General features: G+C 38.1%; 2 protein-coding genes and 1 long non-coding RNA gene across 3 annotated transcripts; 1 reads left to right on the top strand and 2 right to left on the bottom strand.

Annotated features, from left to right (window-relative positions):
* Positions 1–1,382: 1,382 nt before the first annotated feature.
* LOC140852941 (glucan endo-1,3-beta-glucosidase 8-like) lies at positions 1,383–6,097 on the top strand. The gene is made up of 4 exons (XM_073246934.1): positions 1,383–1,420; positions 1,501–1,773; positions 2,323–4,653; positions 5,199–6,097. The coding sequence occupies exons 2-3, from the start codon at positions 1,545–1,547 to the stop codon at positions 2,379–2,381; spliced, it is 288 nt and encodes a 95-aa protein (XP_073103035.1). The 5' UTR covers positions 1,383–1,420; positions 1,501–1,544; the 3' UTR covers positions 2,382–4,653; positions 5,199–6,097.
* A 136-nt stretch (positions 6,098–6,233) lies between these two features.
* On the bottom strand, positions 6,234–8,662 carry LOC105060498 (uncharacterized). Its single transcript, XM_073255287.1, has 4 exons — positions 8,577–8,662; positions 8,297–8,360; positions 6,826–6,994; positions 6,234–6,522 (listed from the first exon to the last, which is right to left on the bottom strand). Exons 1-4 carry the CDS (start codon positions 8,660–8,662, stop codon positions 6,449–6,451), a joined length of 393 nt encoding a protein of 130 aa, XP_073111388.1. The 3' UTR covers positions 6,234–6,448.
* Positions 8,663–18,591: 9,929 nt separating this feature from the next.
* LOC105060497 (uncharacterized) lies at positions 18,592–19,645 on the bottom strand. Its single transcript, XR_834442.4, has 2 exons — positions 19,383–19,645; positions 18,592–18,942 (listed from the first exon to the last, which is right to left on the bottom strand). It is a non-coding gene; the product is annotated as an uncharacterized lncRNA (long non-coding RNA).
* Between the last annotated feature and the right edge of the window lie 1,706 nt (positions 19,646–21,351).

The raw sequence follows: 21,351 nt of genomic DNA, 5'->3' as shown, positions 1-21,351 counted from the left end.
GACAAGCAATCAGATAGAACATATGTTTGAAAAAACTTCTGATACTAATTTCTAATTTTGGTGCATATTATTCAAATAAACCTTTTATCTACCCTCCTTGAGTCTCCATTAGAGTTGAAACACTACCGCTTGCCCAAACATGGATGTGCCACGTACATCTCCTCTTTTTAACAAAAATATATTCTAGTTAATTCTAGCCTTGTATAAAAGAGTGGAAACAAGAAATATGGATTATTGAAAGGTGAGACTCCATTAACTAGATGGGAGATCGAAGTCTGTTTCTTTTCTTTTCTTGATAAATTAAGGATCGAATCTATCATCTTTTTTGTTATGATCAAAACATTCACATTTCAAATACGTGTACTACTGAAGCTTAGCATTGTCTGTAAAAAATTATCCAATATAACCAAATCTGAAACTGAAAGAGAAGTTGGAGGTTTTAATGGTAAACTCCTCATTGATATCCCAAAAAAAAAAAAAAAAAAAAAAAGCAAAACTAAACTTTCTCATTTTCATGCATTGCTTCTCATGTTCTTCCCATTTAATGCAAATTCCTTTTCTTCCTTTTTCATCCACAAAGCAAAATTGGACCACTTATATATTGTTCTTTAGCCACCTTCATTAATCAAATCAAAAACTAATGCATGCACCATAGTTACTATTAATATATCAACCATACGATCCATGTGGTATAATTTCTTCTTCTTTTTTTAACTATTTTAGGAATATAATGTAACCATATAATAAATTATACCTAATAAAAGAGTTCAACAATATAATTTTTACGATACAGTAAGCAGTGCATTTTATTAGTAATGGCTGGATAGAAACTTTCGTCATCAGTATTGCCTTAATTGATACCAATATTCACTAGATAAAAGGAGAATCTTGTACAAGCCAGGCATCATAGTACCACATAGGGACATAATTTTTTTTAACTATTTTTAAAATACAATATGATAATAAAAAATTTATAATTAATAGAAGATTTCAATAATCTAATTTTTGTTATATATTAAGTAATAAATTTTAGAATTAGTTGAGTACATTAATACTGACATCACTGATATCTATTGTGTACTGAGTAATAAATTTTAATGATGGTTAGCTCGTTAATGCCAACATGCTTATGGAGAGTGGAGTCTACAAAACTCTGGCCGTTAATGATAGTGTCAGTGATATTGGTATCCATATGGTGAATGGGATAACTTAGCAGAAGCTTAGTCTCTATGCAGAAATTTAGATATGGCATCGTATGGTATCTTATACCTTTCTTTCAATTATTTTTGAAATATAATATATGATATAATAAATTAGATAATTGAGATGCTTAAATATATTAATACCTATGTGATTAATATCTATTACGAACTTTCTCTCTCTGGGCCAAACCCGTTCCATTTGCTCCCCGACCCATATGGTATCACTAAAGCACCAATTTTTAGTCTTAAAATCCAATATTTGTAAGAAAAATGGCATCATCATTCCGCTTGGTTGCAGCTCTTCTGCTCTCGTCGTTCCTCCAAATCCAAAGATCGGTTTCGATGGTGGATGCCGCCATTGGGGTGAACTGGAGAAGGCTGTCGTCCCGCCGGCTGCAGCCCGACATTGTGGTGGATTTCATGAAGGAGAGCAGGATCTCCAAGGTGAAGCTCTTCGATGCCGACCAGACCGTGCTCCAGGTGCTGGTGGAGACCCCCGACGACATGCTTGTGGTTTTGGGTTCTTCACCCGCCGCTACCGATCTATGGTTAAAGGGGGCGTCGATATCAAGTATTTCTTGGCGGTTCTTGATACGGTTTTCTTCGATCTTTTTTATATAACGCCTTTTCTCTGTTTTTGCAGTAATTGTTTTTTATTTTCGGTGTTTCTTTCCGCGAATGCTGAATAATTCGCCCGTATTTTCAAAGAGAAGTTGTTATTTTTTTCCTCTTTTCTTATATTTGTTGAACACCGGGACATGTATCGCATTTATTTTTGTTAGTGCAGGATTTCAAAATGCGGAGGAGATGCTATTAGTACATTCATTAGTTTATCTCAATGGAGTTTGCAATATTAGTATTATTGCTATTTGATTGGGAATTATTTTTTTTACCTTCAAAACATTTAGATATTCAGGTAATTAATCATTCCTCTCTAGAAAGAACTGTACAAGGTTCGTGCAAACGAAAACCCTCCGTCTCTCGGCCCACACCCGCCGTCGTATTCTCATTCTCTGTTCTTAATCCTTTGGATGAGCTTTGTTGATTCGATCAGAATTATCTGTAAAATTTGAAGGATCTGGGAGGATGTTGGTTACTCGAAATTGCGTGATTTCTGCAGATTGGTCGGGTGAATGGAGTCTTGGAAGGTTGCTAATCTTCCAGTTCAGAGATTTTTGAGATTCCAAAGTTAACCTTTCTAATGGGTTTATTGCCCCAAAAATCTTGGGGACTGCAGATGGGTGGTGTCCTCCAGTCCCCTCCCCTGTTATTCTGTCTCTGTGCTTTTTTATTCGTTTATCTTTGTATTAGACTATTAGTGCGGAGATACCGCTCCTAGAGGAGAATTGCACATTCAGATGGCCCTTAAAGGTTATTTGCAATCCATTGCTCTCATATATGTACCAAGAACCCGGACACAACATAATCCAATGTTGAATTGAGAATCTGAACAAAGAAGCCTAACTTGAAAGAGCCCACAAGAAAGATATTCCACCTAATTATGCTTTCGCTTTATTTATATTATATTTATTGCTAATATAATCAAATTTAGCAGAAAATAATCTTGCACACTACATATTGTGAGGAATCTAATTAGGTTTTGCAGGATTAGTTATAATAGTTACTAATGCGATCTCTAGTAGTATGATAATACATCTGCTAATGATGACTAAACCCATTGCATAATTTGATTGATTGATTATCCTTTTTGGTTAAAAGGCACAAAATCTTCTGTTGTTTAGCTGTGCATAAATTTTTGTAGAGTCATTGGTTTATAATCTTGCAGAAATCATCATAAGAATTATAATGTAATGAATATCGTGATTGCTGTCCTACATATCATGAGCATGTCGTTACGAACCTATGCTACTTGCATGTTGAACTAGATGGACCCACCATAACTTTATGTGCATGTTCTATTTTTTTTAAAGTTTAACATTACTAGCACATTCATCTTAACTTAGTCATATAAAATTCTGTATTCTTACATCTATGTCAATTCATTTTTATAACTTTTGAATCATGATTGTTATATTCATTTCATTTTAGATTGATTCAAAGGAATGCCATAAGATATATCTACTGCTGCCATAATAGAACCCACAGCACCTTATCAAATAAAGTTAATATTTTATATCAACATTGCTAAGGAGTTCTCTCAAAAATTGAAAAAGTGCTGAGGAGTTGTAGGATGCACTAAAATCTGAACATGGTCTACATAATGTTGAGGGCAAATACTTTACATCTTGAAATTTGTACCTCTATATAATAGTGGACAAATTCATTATTCAACAAATGCCTGAACTCTAAGACCTTCATAGTGGAGGTAGAGCAGATCAAACTATCCTAAACGACGATGACCAAGTATATCCTACACTAAGTACCTCCAACCTGGTTGAGCTTCGCAAGCACTTGTAGACATTCCCTAGGAACATTAACCCTTACAATAGCTTTCTACTCCCCATGTTCTTTTTTTAAATAGAAAAAAATGGATTATGTTGGGGTTGTTTAGAACAACATCTCTTGCCTTTATCATTTCATAATTTCTTATATATTTCTTTTGTCTAATATAAAACTGTTTTCCTTTCATGCCCTTTTTGTTAACCTTTGTCATCTGCTAGTCTTGTTGGCTAGGATGTTTAGTGTCCATAAACTTCTAAATATTCATAATTTGTATGGAAACTAGTGAGGAAAAGTTGTTTCCTTTCCTCTCTCTTTTTGGCTTCTTTCTCTAAAAAAAGCATTCTTTACCTTTCTTCGCTCCCTGCATTTAATTATTTTTCTCTATGGGGCATCAATAGCTGAGATTACTGCATTCATATTCCCTTTATGATTGTGCAAGTGGAGGGAATGACACTGCTAGGTTTTTTACTTATTCACACTGTTGCATGGAAATGAAAATCAGATTTAGACACATATCTGGGTGTATGACCGCAAAAGATAACAAGAAGAGATATAAGGACCACAGGAAAAAATTACTATATATATGTTTTTAACAGATATTATATAGTAGAAAACACTAACATTATTTGTTAAGGTGTTTAAATATACATGTTCCTCATCATCAAATATTAACTCAAGAATAAGAAAAAACATGACATTTCACAAAATTATTTCAACATCCAAATTCTTAAACCAGCTCTATGTCCCACTAAAGCTCACTTCTGATGTCATTACAATGGGTCAGACCCATTCTGAATGAGTCCAAGTCTCCATCAATTTCCAAAAGCTGCAACCAAAGAATATGATAGATATCTAAGCAGCCGAAGGATATGATAAACATCTAAACATCTGACGTTAATCATGGATACATATCAACATGAGTTCTTTTAGCTGAATGTGAGAATCCAGGCAGCACAGGTTATTTGTATCCTGGCACAGGATCACCACTTCACCTTTATGAAGGAAGCAATCAGCCTCGTGCACTGGTTCATTGCAACTTGAACAACAGGTTAGCCTATTCGTTTCTATAAATTAGTCAATTTTTATTTCTTATTTAGTTTCATATCATAATAAATTAGTCATAGATTCTATACTGTAAGGACTTTATTAGATTTTACAAGATTAGTTCTATCTAGAGGGAGGGATACTGGGTTGCAGATTTGCTTGCAAAACTAAGGTGTCGGAGTTCATTAGAACAATGAAGACTTTCCTACCGAGCTTCTGATATAGCTAGGATAGATATGTTGGTTTCAACTAACATAGGGTAGTTATCTGGATTATCATCTCGTGCATCATTAAAATAAGTTCTTTATAAAAAATCACCTGAGCAATTTGAGTGTCAGACCATGTTCATTCGCTAAGTGAGTCAAAATTGCGGCCATATGTAGGGTCAAAATAGATGCAAGAAGTTACTACTTTGTACGTCTTTGATTTTTTTGGAATAACTCTACTTTGTACTGTAAAAGCAAGATATAGGATATAACAATTTTGCCGCTGAGTCAATGCTGGATTTAGCTTATGACTCTTCTTGCTCCATGGCCTTCATTCGAGCAGTTGCAGTTGCGGTGGTCACAAAGAGGGCCACCACCATGAGCCAGGCTATAAGAGCAAGAAGAGTGCTCTTCCTCATCCTCACCTCCTTCTCAAACCCAAGGATACGAGTAATAGAATCTTCTGCCAGGTATTTGTAGAAGCTCATTCCGTTCTATCTTAACATCTTTTGAGATCTATTTCAAACCATCCAATTTTATGTTATCAACATCTTGCTAGATTTATTTCTAACCATCCATTATTATGTTATCCACACACACACACACACACACACACACACGACGGAATAGTGACTTGGGATCACCAGTTATACCTTGCCTTGAATAGTGTTGGTTGTATTAATTCTTTCAGATATATTTGAATGGTGAAAGGGAATGCAAGCAATTCACGCTGTTCTGTTCCTATCATCAATGGGAAAAGCCAAGAAAAATCGAAAGACCAGTTTGACAAATTCTGAAACATGCCAAAGATCATTAATCAAAGACATACCAACTCACAGGTGACAACGATACAAATGTATTGGAGTTAGCTGGTCCAAATTTTTGGCCAGATCTCAACCGAGGCCAAGGTCCAAATCCTAGTTAGTTCATCATCGCCACTCTTCTCGCAGCTCTTCATCACCTATGTAGCTGTGGAGATTGATTTATATTCATGTAGTTACTGCATGTCAATAATTAACTTAGTTGTCTAATGTAGTAACCATATGCATGCCTTTCAGTTATATTTCCAAATATTCATAAACTCTGTAACTTGCTATTACAGAGGGCTATGCAAAGTTAGAAGTCTGTTTTTCCTAATCAGCTTAGCTATCTAGAAAAGTTGGTTCATTGCCCTCTAATATGCGCATTGTGAGGACCTATGTGGGTATATGTTGAGTCCCATGGGCCGAGTAGATTTTGGATACTTATACAGAACTAAGAAATCCAAATAATATCTTCCTCCTAGTCCTTTTGAGTGAGATCTTAAGTTGTTACACACATAATTCAGATTCCTCTTTCTCCACAGAAAGAGAGAGAGAGATAATTGCTGACTGTAGAGTTACGAGTAAAGGGCAACAGTTCTTTCTATCTGTAGCAGAGAACTTTTATTTAGTACATCAGAAACACTGATATTATGAAATACAGAGTTTTCAGTGACTAAATGCCTTCCTTTTATTTTAGAAACTCATGATTGCTCCGTCACATTTTTCAGGTCCCATATTTGAAGAAGATCAGAGTTGAAATGCCAGGGAAGGCAATAACCCTGATTGATGTCTATGGGCAGCAGTTATCCCCACAGCAGGAATGCCCGCATACTCCTGGCCGTACAATCCAGCAGCACCTGCATGCTTCAGTGATTGAGGGGGAAAAACGGTCGTCAAGTCTCCCAACAAAGAAGGAAGAATATAAGAATAAGAACAGCTAAGACAAGTTTAACGGCAAAAAAATCTCAAAACTATCTTGTTTTAGTAACAATAATCAATGTTGTGGTGAGTGGTGAGTGATCTTTCTGCTGAAAGTTGAGAATTCTTCTAGTTTTTATCTTCACAATTAGCATTGCGCGTTCAATCCAAGCAGGAATAATCAAAGAGAAATTTACTACTCCACTAGCTGCCTTAAGTGTGTTACAAGAACATAGCATGGAGGCTTACGCAGCGAATCGATCTCATGCTCCATAGCCTTCATTTGTGCAGCAGCAGTTGCAGTGGCCACAAAGAAGGCCACCACCATGAGCCAAGTGACAAGGGCAACCAAGGTGTTCCTCCTCATCCTTAACTCCCTTTCAAGCCCAAAGGTATGAGTAATAAAACCTTCTCCCAACTATTTATAGAAGAAAGTCTCTAACTCCATTCCATCTTTATCTCCACATGTTCTCATTTTTCTTTACAGACCATCCACCGGAGCAGTATTGGCCCTTTGTTGGTGAATGATGGAATGATGAGGTGGGATGTAACACTATGTTGGACCGCTACCTTTCCTTTTGTAGTGTTATGGACTTTCAGATATCTTTGACTGCCGAAATCGAAGGCAAACAACCCACCGAGTGTTCTTTCTTATCCTAAAGAGAGAAGACGAGAAAAAAATAATCAAAGGATCGACATCACACTAAGAAAACATGTCAAGAGTCTTTAGAAACCTGCATAGTTACAACCAAACGCATTTGGAGTTGGCTAGTCCAAAATATTGACCGAGCCTCTATCGAGTCCCCGTTCCACACGTCTATTAGCACCGCTGTCCTTGGAGATCACACCACCGCCCTGTAGCTAGGGAAGTTTCTTTTCTTTAGAATAGCAACTAGAGGGTTGATGGACCGATTCGGAGTTGAGCTTCAGCAAATTCTATCAAATCGAGGTTCTTAGCTATGGATACTTGCCTGGACTGCCACACAAGCAAAATATATAGCATGTTCTCACTGTCTGCACCAAGTGGACTGACAACAATACTTTATATAGTCTGGAGGTGTTAGTTATTTGTAAAGTCTTTGAAACGTGGTATGAAAGACCTACAGCATGGAGCTGAAAATCTTATGGGATTCGTAAATTGGGCCACTCATGCAAGCATAGCTCTATCAACTACACACTTAGCCCAAATTTTATGGATTGGATTTTTTTTTCCTTCTGCAGTCCAAAAACTAGGATTTGGATAGGCTTTTAGAAAATATGAGTTAGACAGGCCAACAGGCTCATATAGAAATATCCAAATAGGCTCTTATTATGAGAAAATACGTATTACAATTCAGTGCATGTAGTTCATAGAAAGATAACAAAAAATTATAATGTTAGTCTCATCCCACCATGCTGCATTTAAGACCCTAATAATAACCTCACAGGTGGCTCTACGAGCAATTCTTGTATCATATAGATTTTTGCATGATTACGACCTATGATTTTTCTTTTTAAAAACGGAAAAAAAGCTGTCTTATGTTGAAAGAAAATTGAGAAAAGGGGAGGACAAGAGACATCAGGAAAGAAAACTGAGATCATCCCTTTCATTTGAGACTCTAAATGTAGAATTGTAAATAGTAAAGTGCGTTGAGAGGGCCGATGGGTGATTACAAGGATTGATGGATGGCGGAGGGCATTTCTTTGGCGAGAAAAATATCGGGTGAGTGGAGTCAAATGCCTTGTTAATTGGAATACTGTTTGCAAATCCAGATTTCAAAACTGCCTCGGTGTCAAAAACCATACTGAAAATGCACCCGTGGAAGAGAGTTAGTTATTCATGCTCGGTATACTTGAGAAGAAAGTTGTGTTGTTGAACTAGAGGAGACATGACTGATTGCTCACCGTTATATTTTTATAAGGTAAATCAGGCGAAATAAGGCACTTCCTTCTCTTCATTAAAAAGAAATATTTACAACATATTTATACGTGGTTAGAATGGACAATATCTAGATTCTTACATTGGTGATGGAATCTCTACCCAAAGGGAGGTGAGAATGGAGTAAAAGAGATAAGTTACAAGAAAATTTCTTGTGTCTTTCGACATGTTTGCCCGTGTGATGGGCTGGTCTAATAAAGAAAATTTCTTGTGGCTTTCAACATGATTTTCCATGTGATAGCTTGAAGAAAATTGGAGTCTTCTTCCTCAACGGCTCTTGAAAGGAGTCGAAATCTTAAAAGGTCACCGAAGGCTAAGGAACCCCTAGCCTCCATCTCTATTTAAGACATCCTAAACCCTCTTCAAGCTATTATCGATCGTTGATTTAGCCATCAATTTCACAGTGAAATCTGTTGGTTTCATTGTTGATCTACTCTCTGATCCTCCCTCATCGAAGCCTCGTTGGAGCTAAGGTAAGTCTTAGCCTCTCTCTCCTTTAATTCCTTTTCTGTCCATGGCCTGAAACCATCGCCATTGGCGGTTGGGTTCCTTGAAAATCCACCCAAAAGAATCCTTTATTTTTTCAGTCATTCTTTTCCTTTGTCTAGCTACTAATGTTGCCATCTCTTGATGCTGGACCTATGATTGAGTTATCTAGCCTCCCCATGTCCCTTTCATGTCGGAGCCATGGCTGTCGGTGAGTGGTCAATGATCAAAAATTCAAGAAAAAAGATCGGATCCTTTATTTTTCAAACTTTCTCATAATTTTCATATTGATCGATGACCACCGTCAGTCGTCCACTATTGTCCACTAGTGGCCATGCATTGCTACTCACCGTCGGACCTCCAATTGTGCTACCGCAACCTATCGGAGCATTAGCCACTCCCCTGTTTGGCCAGAAAAGAAGAAAAATAGATAAAAGGAAAAGAAAAAATGGAAAAGGAAAAGAGAAAAAGAAGAGTTATCTCTCTCTCCTTCTCTCTAGGATTTCTCTCTCTATGCTCTCTCAGATAATGACTGGATACTAGTCCATTATTTTCTTTCTCTTGAAAAAAAAGGAAAAGAAAAGAAATAAGAAGATCCATTCTCTCTCCATTTTCTCTTCTTACTTTCTCTCTCTTTACCTGCTTTCTCTTTAAGAAGACTTATGCATCTCAAGATAAAATCCCAACTTTCTATTCTAGGGACCCAAGTTGACCCTTAGCGAGAAGGCTTTGAATCATCTTAGTGTCCAGTTTGCTTGTCGAATTGATCATCCAATTATGTCAAGTATCTTTGAAATCCAATATTGATGAACTCTTTGGAGAAATCTGGGTCTCAATCAAGTCTGTACCTCATGATTTCTTGATCAACTTATATCTAATCCATCCAGTCTATGGGACTGAACATTCGATCAACAGTCTTCTCTTTTTAATTAGTATTTAAGTCTATTGAATTTATCAAATAAAAATTACTTATATTTTTAATATTTTAAATAGGATTAGCAGATTCACCTAGCAAAGTTTGAAAATCCAAGACGATCAAGGTAAATAAATCTTATACTCCTTATTTATTTTAAATTATCATATTTTTTATACATATGATCCATCATTAATAAAATCATATTTTTTATAAAGTAAAAGATCAACATATGTGCTATAAAAAAGCATGCTTTATTACGTAAAGTAATTCTATGAATGTATTTTATGAAAATAGTATATTTATGAAGTATGAATTTTATTATTTTTTTGATCTATGTATGTATATATTTTTTTAAAAAATAAAAATTTTAAAGGCTCTTAAATAGCTATGCATGAATCGCTTTGGGAAAGTCAACATCTAGAGCTAGCATCCATATGAACATAGGTCTTACCAATGGAAATAAAGTTGGGGCACAAAATAAGAACTTTTTCGATTAAGAACATAGGCCTTGTTACGGGTGTAAAATGACCATAGCGCAAATATCTATGAGTAATATTTTAAAATATGATATAAATATATGACAAGAACGACTTATAAATCATGTTAATGAAATGTTCATGACTTATACATGCATAATTTATTTTATGACTTTTTTATTATATACTCTATGAAATGTTTATCATAAAAAAAAACTTATATTTGATTCAGTAAGTATAAGTTTTACTTACTGAGCTGGTGTAACTTTTATCTCTTCATTTATTTATTTATTTTTGTTTAACGGATAGATAAGGTTAAGAATAAGAAATGATTCAGGTTTGGGGGTCTACGCTAGCAAGCTTGAAAATTATTAAATGATTATGGACTTGTAGTCAATTATTTAGGAATTGTGAGATATGGGTTTTGGTATTTGATATTAGATTTAGATGTTTTGAACTAGTCTTAGTTTAATTACTTGATGAATGATATAATCGAATCTTTTATTATATTTTATTTATGATAGATTTTAGCAAATTATAATTAATAGGCTTCGTATTGTTGTAGGCGGTATCCCATGATAACATGATCATATTATGTCCCAGATTTGGGACGTAATAGTCTGAGCATTAGTTTTCCAAGAATTTGAATGTGTGAAGGATTTTGTTGAGCATTGTGTTAATTGATGAACTCTTCAAGGAAATTCCTTTGTTCCTCTTGCCCATCTGAAACTCTCTCTCACATTCTTTCTTGCTCTCATATAGATTCTATTTGGGAGGGCTTATGCTCGCTCTTGCATGTCTCTCCTCCATCTGGGAACTTTCAGACCCTCTGCTCCAAGTTGGTTGATAACTCTTTTCCAAAGGACATGCTCATGCTATTCTCATGTTACTTGTGGCCTCATCATGGAGCTTTTGGAACGAGCAAAATTTCATATCTTCCTCCCCCCCCCCCCCAACAAAAAAAAAACGCTTCAGCTATAGTTATGGCTCATAAGGTATCTCTGTCTTAAATGACTGGTCTTTACTTTGTGGTTTCAGAGATCTTCCTGGCTATGGCAAAATCTAGGAGAAAATCAGCAGGTTTCACACCATCTTCCAGCATCCAGACTCGACTTGTCTACTTTGGACCTTCCTCAACTTTGGCTAATTCTGATGGGAGTCATATGAAAAGATGGAGCCTGGGATGCATTATTCGACCTCCACAACCAGCACCAATTTGCAACTATATCAGTTGATGGTTTCAATGTTCTGTTTATCATAATTCTCTTTATCTATGGTTGAGGAGTTTCTTTTTTTTTTTTTGAATGGAAAGGGAGGCTTTGAAGCACCCAGAATATTTTATTGAAAAAAAAATATGTACATAATATACAAAGATAGGAAAAAAAAAGAAGTAAGACTGCTAGGTGCAGTCTGACAAAAAGAAGACCATTAATCCTTGCTATCAGTGCCTTTCACCAATGAGAAAACAAGTGTTTTTTGTTTGTTCCTTTATCAGTATTTTCCCCTCTTTCTTCTTGAATTCTGATCACCTTTAAGCATATAACTTTTGTCTCAAGCTTTCAATTGTTCGATCAACTCTATCACATGCTGTTTGTGCTGTTCCTCATATATAGTCATCCAACTCTGTAAAAAAAAATTGCTTGCTCAAGGATGATATCCGGTGATGTGGCTTCTGAGCAAAATAGATGATATCCGGTGATGTGGCTTTTAAGCAAAATATTTTATTATTTCGCTTCTTCCATATGCTCCATTCCACGACGACAACCAGCGAGTCTCATGTTGCTCTTCTCCCTTTGTGTTTTAATTTTTTTCTCCATCATAATTCTATAATGGAATCTGGAAGAGGGAGAAGGAATAATTTTGAAATAATAGCCTTCCAAACCAGTTAAGAAATAAATGATCTCGTCTCTTCTACATTGCCACAGAGAATACATTTAGAACCCCAAGCCAGCAGCAGGACAATGAGGTAAAGAGAGCATCTTTGGTACGGAGGATTGTGTTGAAAGTAAGAGAGTAGTTCTTTGCAAGTGTGAATTTTAAAGTTAAAAATGGAAAAAGAATAGCCTTCCGGAATGACTGCTGGTTATCGGAGGAACCGCTAAAAATTTGCTTCCCAACATTATTTTTTCTCTCCAAGAAATCATGTGCATCAGTAGCAGAGTCTCTTCGGAAGGTACAAGAAAATTCGCACTTTATTACCACTTTAAACTCAAGAGGTAAGGATGAGCTTCAGCAATTAAAATCACATCTTGATGGAATAATATTTTCAAACGGAGAAGACGAAGTAAAGTGAAAATAGAATAGTTCAAAAGATTTTAAAATAAAACATTGTTACTCTTTTTTCATGCGTGGGGGAGTGGTGTCGCACTTTGGAAAATTCAATTGGAAGCTACCCCATTCTAGAGAAAGTCAAAATTTTTAACTGACTTGTGTTGCACTGTCAGGATTCGATACCACACGATGCAGCAAGAAGAAAAAAAAATAAAATAAAAAATATAATATAAATACATAGATCGGCCTCAAACCTATCTTCATGGGGCATACAAGTTTCATTATTAGAGAATAAAACAAAATTAATACAATAGAAACTCATCACTCAACCCTTGTACAAGAGTCTCTTAAGAAAAAACTCTAAAATCCTCACAAAAACTCTCTGAAATTTTTGTTGAAGTCTTTCTGCATCTCCAAGACGTCACCAGCTCTCCAACGATACTGACGGCTCATCAATCGGAGTTATATAGACTTCAAAATCATAAAATTATTGTTTCAGTAGGAAACAGAGCCTCCATCAAGCCTAGAACCATTCCCGATCATGATCGGCTCGCACCAGAGCCGTCCGATCGCGCAAAATAGGGCCACTGATCACCTGATCAAATTCGGAATCAACCACAGCTGTTCGATCATGATCGGCTATATTCTGAGCCCTCCGATCGTGCAAAATACTCTCTGAACCATGCGTGGACCGTGTGTTTGGTCCACACCAATCCCATGGACCGCCAGCTCCCCACGGTCCACAGTGGACCATGTAGGGGCGTTGGGCCTGGGCGCCCAGTGTGCACTGGGTCGGCCTGCCAGCGCATGCTAGGCCAGCCCGCACGCGCGCTCATGTTGGGCCTGCCCGGGCACTGGGCCGCATGTGCCTGCATGTGCGCGCATCTCCACCGGGCCCGACGGCGCTCCGCCGGCCCGTCGTCGCCTCATGTACTGTGTCGTCCTTTTTTCGTGCGTATCTTCACCGTTTGGACTCCGATTGGCCTGTTCTTGGGCTCGTTGGATTTTATTTTTCATCCTAGACCTCATTATGGACTCAATGTAGATCGAATTTTGAGGCGTATTTGCTAACAATCTCCACCTCGACTCAATATTCAGCCTCGACCTGTCTCTAAGAGCTTGCGATCCGTCTCACCCCCACGTCTTGGGGCATGCCTGCTATCTTATGGATGGACAAACATAGGAGTCGAGCCAGGCCGCTCGATCCCACCTCTGTCATGGGCTGTGTCCACTCTGACCAAAGATCTGTTCGGGGTATCATCCTGCGGCGATAGGAATCTCATCCTGCGACGTCGCCTCTTGTCCTCCCGAGTCTCCCGTCTAGTGCCCGATCCACCTCCATCTGGAGCTCCACCTCGCTTTGGGCTCCTCCTGGCTCTTGATGCTCCACCTCACACTAGGCTTCTAGTCAGGTAGTAATGTCCTCTCGTCCTCTTCTTCTCCTCCAGAATAATTCTATCGCCACACAATACCTTCAGAATTTCTCCATTAGTTACCGTCCTATAGCCTCTCGAATCCAGTCTGCTTAGTGAGATAAGATTTTGTCTAAAATTGGATATGTATCGGACCTCTCTCAATCTCCTCACTGCACCTAGCTGACCATCCCGATGCCTCTGATCACATAGCTCGATCCATTTGGAAGATAAATAGTACCTTCACTGCTTTTCAAAGAGTCAAACTGCTCCTCTCTGCAGCATACATGATAGATGCATGCAGAATCTAAAATCCACTATTGGGAAGAATTAAATATCTCGTCAGATATCTCTAGAATATCATCTTCTGACTCGCTACTGGTCGTCACTATAATAGCCTTCGTCCGATCCCTAAGTTGAGGGCAATCTCTGGCTAAATATCCCAACTCATCACACTGGTAACATCTGGTCTTGCTCAAGTCTCTCATTCTGGACTTGGACTGTCCTCGCCGCGATCTCCTGTCGCTTTGTTTGCCCCTCCTGCTTCTCCAGAAACCACCAAAATTGAGCTGCCGGCACTTGAGCTCGAAGCTGGATTCTCCCTCATGAGAATCTCATTCTGAAGAATCGCCGCGGTGATCTCGTCTATCTTGATGGTGCTCTTCCCCACTAGAAGAGCAATCACCAAAGACTCATACGAAGGAGAGAGCGACGCTAGCAAGACCAGCACCCTGATCTTCTCCTCGACTTTCTCGCCAACGCTGAGGAGATCAATGAGAATCTTCTGGAAGTGGCTGAGATGCTCTTGCACACTCTGTCCCTCAGTCATCTGCCGTTGGTAGAACTGCCTCCAGAGAAAAAGGATGTTGGTGAGAGACTTCGTTATATACAACTCCTCAAGCTTTGACCAAAGTATCGTCGGAGAAGTCTCGTTAAGTTTATGGATCACCATCTCATCCGCTAGATACAAGCGGATCATACCCACCGCCTGTATCTGGAGCCATCTCCAATCCTGCACCTCCATGATGGACGGTTTCTCCTCGTACAAGAAAGCATTGATTAACCCTTACTGAATGAGCATGTCTTTCACCCTTGTCTGCTACAAGGAGAAATTGCTCTTTCCATCAAACCTGTTGATCTCTATCTTGATTGTGCTTGTCTTCTCTATTTTCTATCTCGATCACCACTGCTGCAATCTACGCTTTGACACCATCTTGCTTTGATACCAATTGTTGCGCCACCAAGATCTGGTACCATACGGTGCAGTAGGAAGAAAGAAGAAATAAAATAGAAAACACAATACAAATATGTGGATTAGTCTCAAGTCTACCTTCACGGGATATGCAAGCTTCACTATGAGAAAATAAAACAAAATCAATACAAGAGGAACTCACCACTCAACCCTTGTACAAGAGTCTCTCAAGAACAAATTCTAAAATCCTCACAAAAGTTCTCTGAAACCTCTGTTGAAGCCTTTCTACACCTCTAGGATGTCCTCAGCTCTCCAACGCAACTGACGGCTCGTCAATCGGAGTTATATCGACTCCAGAATCATAAAAAATTGTTTCAGTAGGAAACAGAGTCCCCATCAAATCTATAATCATCCGTGGCCGTCCGATCGTGACCGGCGCGTTCCAGAGCCGTCCGATCGTGCAAAACAGGGCCATTGATTATCTGATCAAATCCGAAATCAACCACAGCCATTTGATCACGATCGGCTGTGTTTTGGATCCTCCGATCGCGCAAAACACTCCCTGAACCATGCGTGAACTGCGTGTTCGGTCCACGCCGGTCCCATGGACTGCCAGCGCCTCACGGTCTATGGTGGACCGTGTAGGGGCGCTGGGCCTAGGTGCCCCGCGTGCACTGGGCTAGTCCGCCAGTGCACGCTGGGCCCGCCCAGGCGCTAGCCGCGTGCATTTGCACGCATGCGTCTCCATCAGGTTCGGCGGCTCTCCGTTAGTCCTCGCTGCTCGTTGCCGGCTGTCGCCTCTTCGTGCACCGTACCATCTTTTTTTCGTGCGTATTTTCGTCGTTTGGACTTTGATTGGACTGTTCTTAGGCTCGTTAGATTTCGTTTTTCATCTTGGATCTTGCTATGGGCTCAATGTGGATCAAATCTTGAGGTGTATTTTCTAACAGCTTGTATATCATAAAAAGCTTCTCAATATAAAAAATCTTTGGAGTAGAAACCCGCAAGCTGTCTTTAAATACATAATAGGAGTTTCTTGGACGTGTTTCTACGATTCCTGCAGAATTACAAAGGCTGTCAGAATTTGTTTATTTGTCACTAGACCCTTCTCTATTGGTCTTCTCTGTTCTTCAACTGATCTCTCGGTATCCTACGTCTTTGTACATATTTTATCTTTTGAACTTTCTTGTTTCTTATTTTTTTGTTAATAAAGTCTAGTGACTAATAAAGGCTGCGACCTCCTTAGTCTCCATTATTTTTTTTTTTTCCTAAAGAAATCTGCTAATCCCAAGATTCTCTCCAGGAGCTATAAATTCGCTTTTTCCTCCAGGTAGTCCAAAAATCCAGTAGATTTGAAGGCCAGCCTTTGATGTTCAAATGAAGCTTGGGAGTGAACAATATACTTGTGGTTAGAGGACACCTGATGAACAAGCGCGAAATCGTCTCGGAGTTTGCACCACATAAAGGATAACCACATGACACCCCTCCCCGCCAATCCAATTGTTCACTGTTATGAAAGGACATTCGGGGAGGTTAAAACTTGCTAAAGAGTTTATGGTTTGCTATTACGAAGGATAACCTCAGTCCTGCATCCCTTTGGACTCTCTCAGTGCCATTAAAAGTTAGGTGTTTTCTGGCTTTGCTGGAAGAAACGGCTAAACACGAGACCTAATTGGTAAGAAGCTTGGGAAATCCTTGGGTGGCCGTATATTCTGCCCGCAGATACCAGAAACAGTGGATCACCTTTTCACAGACCGCACCTTCTTTGCCTCGATTTGGAAATGAATCTGCTCCGCTTTAGGTGTATTACCTCCGGCAACTACTTCTGAATTTCTTTGCTTGAATTGGAGAACAAGAAACTTCTCAAAGATATCACAAACCGTGATGCTTATGCTGATTGCTTCTGTTACATGGGCATTGTGGAAAGAACGAAATGCATCTGAAGTTTTAGTTGCAGGCTTGCAGCTGAAGGTCGTAGATGCTTTAATGATTGGTCTTCCATCTGTAACACTACGCTCATGTCATCCTTTGCTGAAATTTGGTCCAAGGTTCGACATCTTCCAAGGATGCATGCTTGCTGATAACTAATATGGTGAACAATGCAAACAAAGAGTGGCTCTTTTAATTATGTCCTTGTGCCCACCATCGACCGCTGAACGGACGAATGGATCTGATGTTACCACTCCTGCAGATGGGTTCTCTGACCCAACTTAATCAGGTTTCTTGACCAGCTGAATACTGCCAGATAGTGAAGCTAAGGATACCCAATTCATCCTGAGGTCTAATTTGTAGAAGCAACCCCACAACCTTAAGATCGTGGCTGGCATTTTCTTCTCCCTGTAATCTAATTTGATGTATCTTCCGGATCATCACTCCCATCTTTTCTATACTTTTCTACCTTTACTTTCTGGATCAACACTTTGTTTATACTGAGCAACCTTCTGTAAATACCTTAGACTTCAATAAAAGCTGTGGGTGGCAGAATTCTGCTGCCTTCCTTATCCTCAAAAAAAAAAAAAAAAAAAAAAAAAAAGGTGCTCGTTTGCCAAGAATTTGCACTCAAAACTTGCTTCGGTGTTAAGGGTCATCGACCAACCCTGCTGTGGCTCTGGACTAGTAGGAGGAAAAAGATAATCAAGAAGAGCATCAGAGAAGGCTAGGATCAGCTTGTAATGTCCATGTGTTGGAATATATGGCAGGAGAGAAATCATCTCAGAATTTTTCTAAACAAAAGCTTAAAAGTGTGTATCAGGTGCTAAGGAAAAGCTTTTCTGATTACTTGGAGTGGGCACTTGCATGTTCGTGTGAGTGCTTAAGCGGCCACTTCCTCGTTGCTTGGAAGATTCTTTGTTTTATTTTCTCTTCGTAGTCTCTTTTTTTTATCTTTTTATTTTTTTTGCATCTGTTGGCTTAATTTGTACAGTTTTCTTTGGGTTTTAATAAACTCCATGGTGTTTTTAAATAGCAGCCTCCATTAGTTCATTATCCTTGTGTGTCTATCTAAATAAAATATTTGTTAATTAAATATTATCTACTGATCTAATATCAAAAGTTCATCTTGATGCCTTTCATCTAATCGCACTAAACCTGTAGGTGGATTTAATAAAGGCTAGAATATTGATGAAGGTTAACCCAAATGACAACAAAGATAATGGGCTACGATGGGTTATCATCATGATGCTAAAAGATAGTCACTATGATGTCAACAATACTATGCATAGAAGCAATTTGGTGTAGGAAAATTAGCTACAAAAAGACTATTATTTGTCAATTGTGCGTGTTCTTCAAATGCAGCAGTAACTTCACCAGACTCAACCTGCTTGTATAGTTTGACTTAGTCAATATAGATAGGAGGCATGTTCATTTCATTCAACAACAACTAAATTATATATATATAATTTTGCCCGGGTAGAAAGAGAAGTTTTTCATTCTCAAAAGCGGAAAAAAAAAAAAAAAAAAAAGAGAAAGAAAGAAGTTTTTCTGACATACGGACTTTCAATTACTAATGCCTCTGTTTTACAACTCCCTTGCATTAGCCCGAGCGATTACTTCTTGTCCAATTCCATTTCAGAGGACTCCAAATGTTAGGGAGGCATTGGTCCCGGTTACTAATTGTTATGAGCAGCAATCATCTCCACAGCAGACTTTGTCGCATCGAATCATGGGCCTGAGAATGAACCAGCAGCACCTGCATCCTTCAGTAATCAAGAAGAAACCGTCATGGATGCTTCCAGACCAAGTAGTAAACAAATTAAGTCCATCAACAATACCATCTAAATCTCCCTCAAAGTAAAGAGCAGACTAACAGCTTTATTTGAAAGGGATCCCAACTTTTAGCAGGTGCAACACCTTAAAAAGAAGGTAGCTTCGTGGTTTGGATGAATTTTAATGGTTATTAAGCTTCAGAATTGCGATATAGAGTGGTCTTATAAATCCTCAAGAAAAATCTTGCTTTGGAGGGAAGCATTAGATGATGCCTCAGAACAATTTTGAGACGCAAGAGCGTGTATCTTTTCATAAAACTATGGCGCGCAGAACCCAAGCCACTTGGATTAAAAGAGCTGCGAAACGCAGTCTTATTAACATAGCCCTTCTCGGAACATCGTGTTATTGGAGAAATGAGATAAAAGCTAACCTTGTGGATGGATCTCGTGCTCCTTGACCTCCAATCTGGCAGTTGCAGCAGCCAAGAAGAACATCACCACCATGAACCCAGTGATCACCGCAAGGAGAGTTTTCTTCCTCATCTTCTCTTCCTTTTCGGAACTTGAAGATGAGTAATCGAACCTCCTTCAGTCCAAGCCAACTAATATATATCAGAGAGCTATATAAATTCATTTCGGAATATCTCATATTTTTTCAAATGTCTCCATGCCCATGCATGTGCGTTGTACTAGTTTTGATAGGGAAAGATGGAAGAGTCTGACACGATAGCATCACTATGTTGACTTCAAATGGTGTTGGCCTTTAGAACTTTGACTTGGTAGGCAGCCCACCTCGTTTTCCGTTGTATCTTTCAGGAAAGACACCAGAAAAGGCCAAGAGATTAACTGAGAAGTTTTGGCAGGATGCCATGGCCCTTGAAAACCTATCGACTAGAAACTGAGAGCAGGAGGAGCGGTTTGGAGTAAAGCTACTAAAAAAAAATATCTAATTACTTATAGGTCTCTGAGATGATAACGTGTGGCAAGACTTGTTAATGGGTAGGCCTCGATGCTCACGCAATTGAAAATGTTGTTTTATGTGTCCAAGAAAATAGCGGTTAAATACGTGTAGTTAGAATGAGGATAGTGTTGGCACATAAAAATCGACCACAACATTAACTCACGTGGCAACATCAAAATTATTTAAAAATTATTGATTAAAATAATTTAGATCAGTTAAATACTGATCTGACTCAATCTTTAACTCACTTATTTACCGATTTGAATCGACCATAGCTAATTCTCGATGGAATATAATTAATTCGATTATTTGCTGATCTACATTATGGGGCATCGTACTAATACCAACATCACTGATCTATCATATGGAACATCATATGAATATTGACATAACTAATATGATTCCAAAATACACGAACGGTTATCTTACAGCTATTGGCCAACTCAACCACAACTATTTTCCAGCTATTCTACAATTAAATCTTCACGTGGATAAATAGCCCATGATCTTCATACAGCTGGCCATTCTGTTATAACTAGTGGCAGAGCCTGACATCAAATATTGGGAGGACAAAATAATAATTGATTAATAATTTTTAAATAAAATATTTTTTAATAAATAATAAAATAAAGATATATATATTCAAAAATATTAAAAAAATATCAATAAATGTTTACTTTTATGTATAAATAAAGATAAGTAAAAAAATATTGTCTTATGCAATTTACAAAATAATTTTGATTGTGTAAAAATCTCAATAATCTCTTCCACATTAAAAGTTGAAGAATAAATAAAGGATTAAAGAATAAATAAATAACTATTCTTTCTTTAAAAAGTTTATTATTTTAAATAAAAATTAATATATAAATTAATTATACGATCTTTTTTCAAACTGGTGGATTCGTAATGTGTGTAAGACTAAAATATTGGAGAGACCACCATATATATAAATATATAGGTAATAAATATTTAAAAATATTTTGAGGGACAGTGGCACCCCTGGTCCCTCTTATACTTCGTAACTAGTTATAACAAACTAACAGTCTAATAAACTCTCTTTATTACTTAGCAGCTAAGTAACTTCCTTTTATATAAATGGTATTTTTTGGAAGGTAAGTTTAAATCAAAACTCATAGAACTGAGAGTTTGTTGAATCCTTTCAGCTCTCTCGCTAAAGGGAACAAGAGTCCTCAATCTACTCTCTCAAAATTTTCTCTCATCTTTTAGTTCTTCCATTCTTACTGTTGATTCTCAAGGCCTCAGCTAATTTAATTATCGAAGGGTCTTAATCCGGAGGGTACCCCATCGGATTTAAGACTTTTTTTGCAAGATTTCTCGTGGACTTTATCAAATTGCATTTGGAAATACTCTAGCTCGATCCAGGATCGATCTCGTTATCCATCCTCTACAACTTTGTGACATCAGATTGGCACTAGAAG

This window comes from Elaeis guineensis, chromosome 1 (genome assembly GCF_000442705.2).
Source record: "Elaeis guineensis isolate ETL-2024a chromosome 1, EG11, whole genome shotgun sequence".
NCBI classification, from domain to species: Eukaryota; Viridiplantae; Streptophyta; class Magnoliopsida; order Arecales; family Arecaceae; genus Elaeis; species Elaeis guineensis.
The sequence above is the reverse complement of the archived record's forward strand: the minus strand, read 5'-3'. Positions and strand labels throughout refer to the sequence as shown.

What these genes read in the sequence shown, in the direction of transcription:
- LOC140852941 (XM_073246934.1), top strand. Translation starts at nt 1,545, where the DNA reads ATGGTGGATGCCGCCATTGGGGTGAACTGGAGAAGGCTGTCGTCCCGC. An exon ending in AAAGGGGGCGTCGATATCAA is followed by an intron (nt 1,774 to 2,322) that starts GTATTTCTTGGC and finishes TGATTTCTGCAG; the next exon opens with ATTGGTCGGGTGAATGGAGT.
- LOC105060498 (XM_073255287.1), bottom strand. Translation starts at nt 8,662, where the DNA reads ATGTCGAAAGACACAAGAAATTTTCTTGTAACTTATCTCTTTTACTCC. An exon ending in ACAGTATTCCAATTAACAAG is followed by an intron (nt 6,995 to 8,296) that starts GCATTTGACTCC and finishes TTCTATAAATAG; the next exon opens with TTGGGAGAAGGTTTTATTAC. An exon ending in GCATGAGATCGATTCGCTGC is followed by an intron (nt 6,523 to 6,825) that starts GTAAGCCTCCAT and finishes CAATCACTGAAG; the next exon opens with CATGCAGGTGCTGCTGGATT.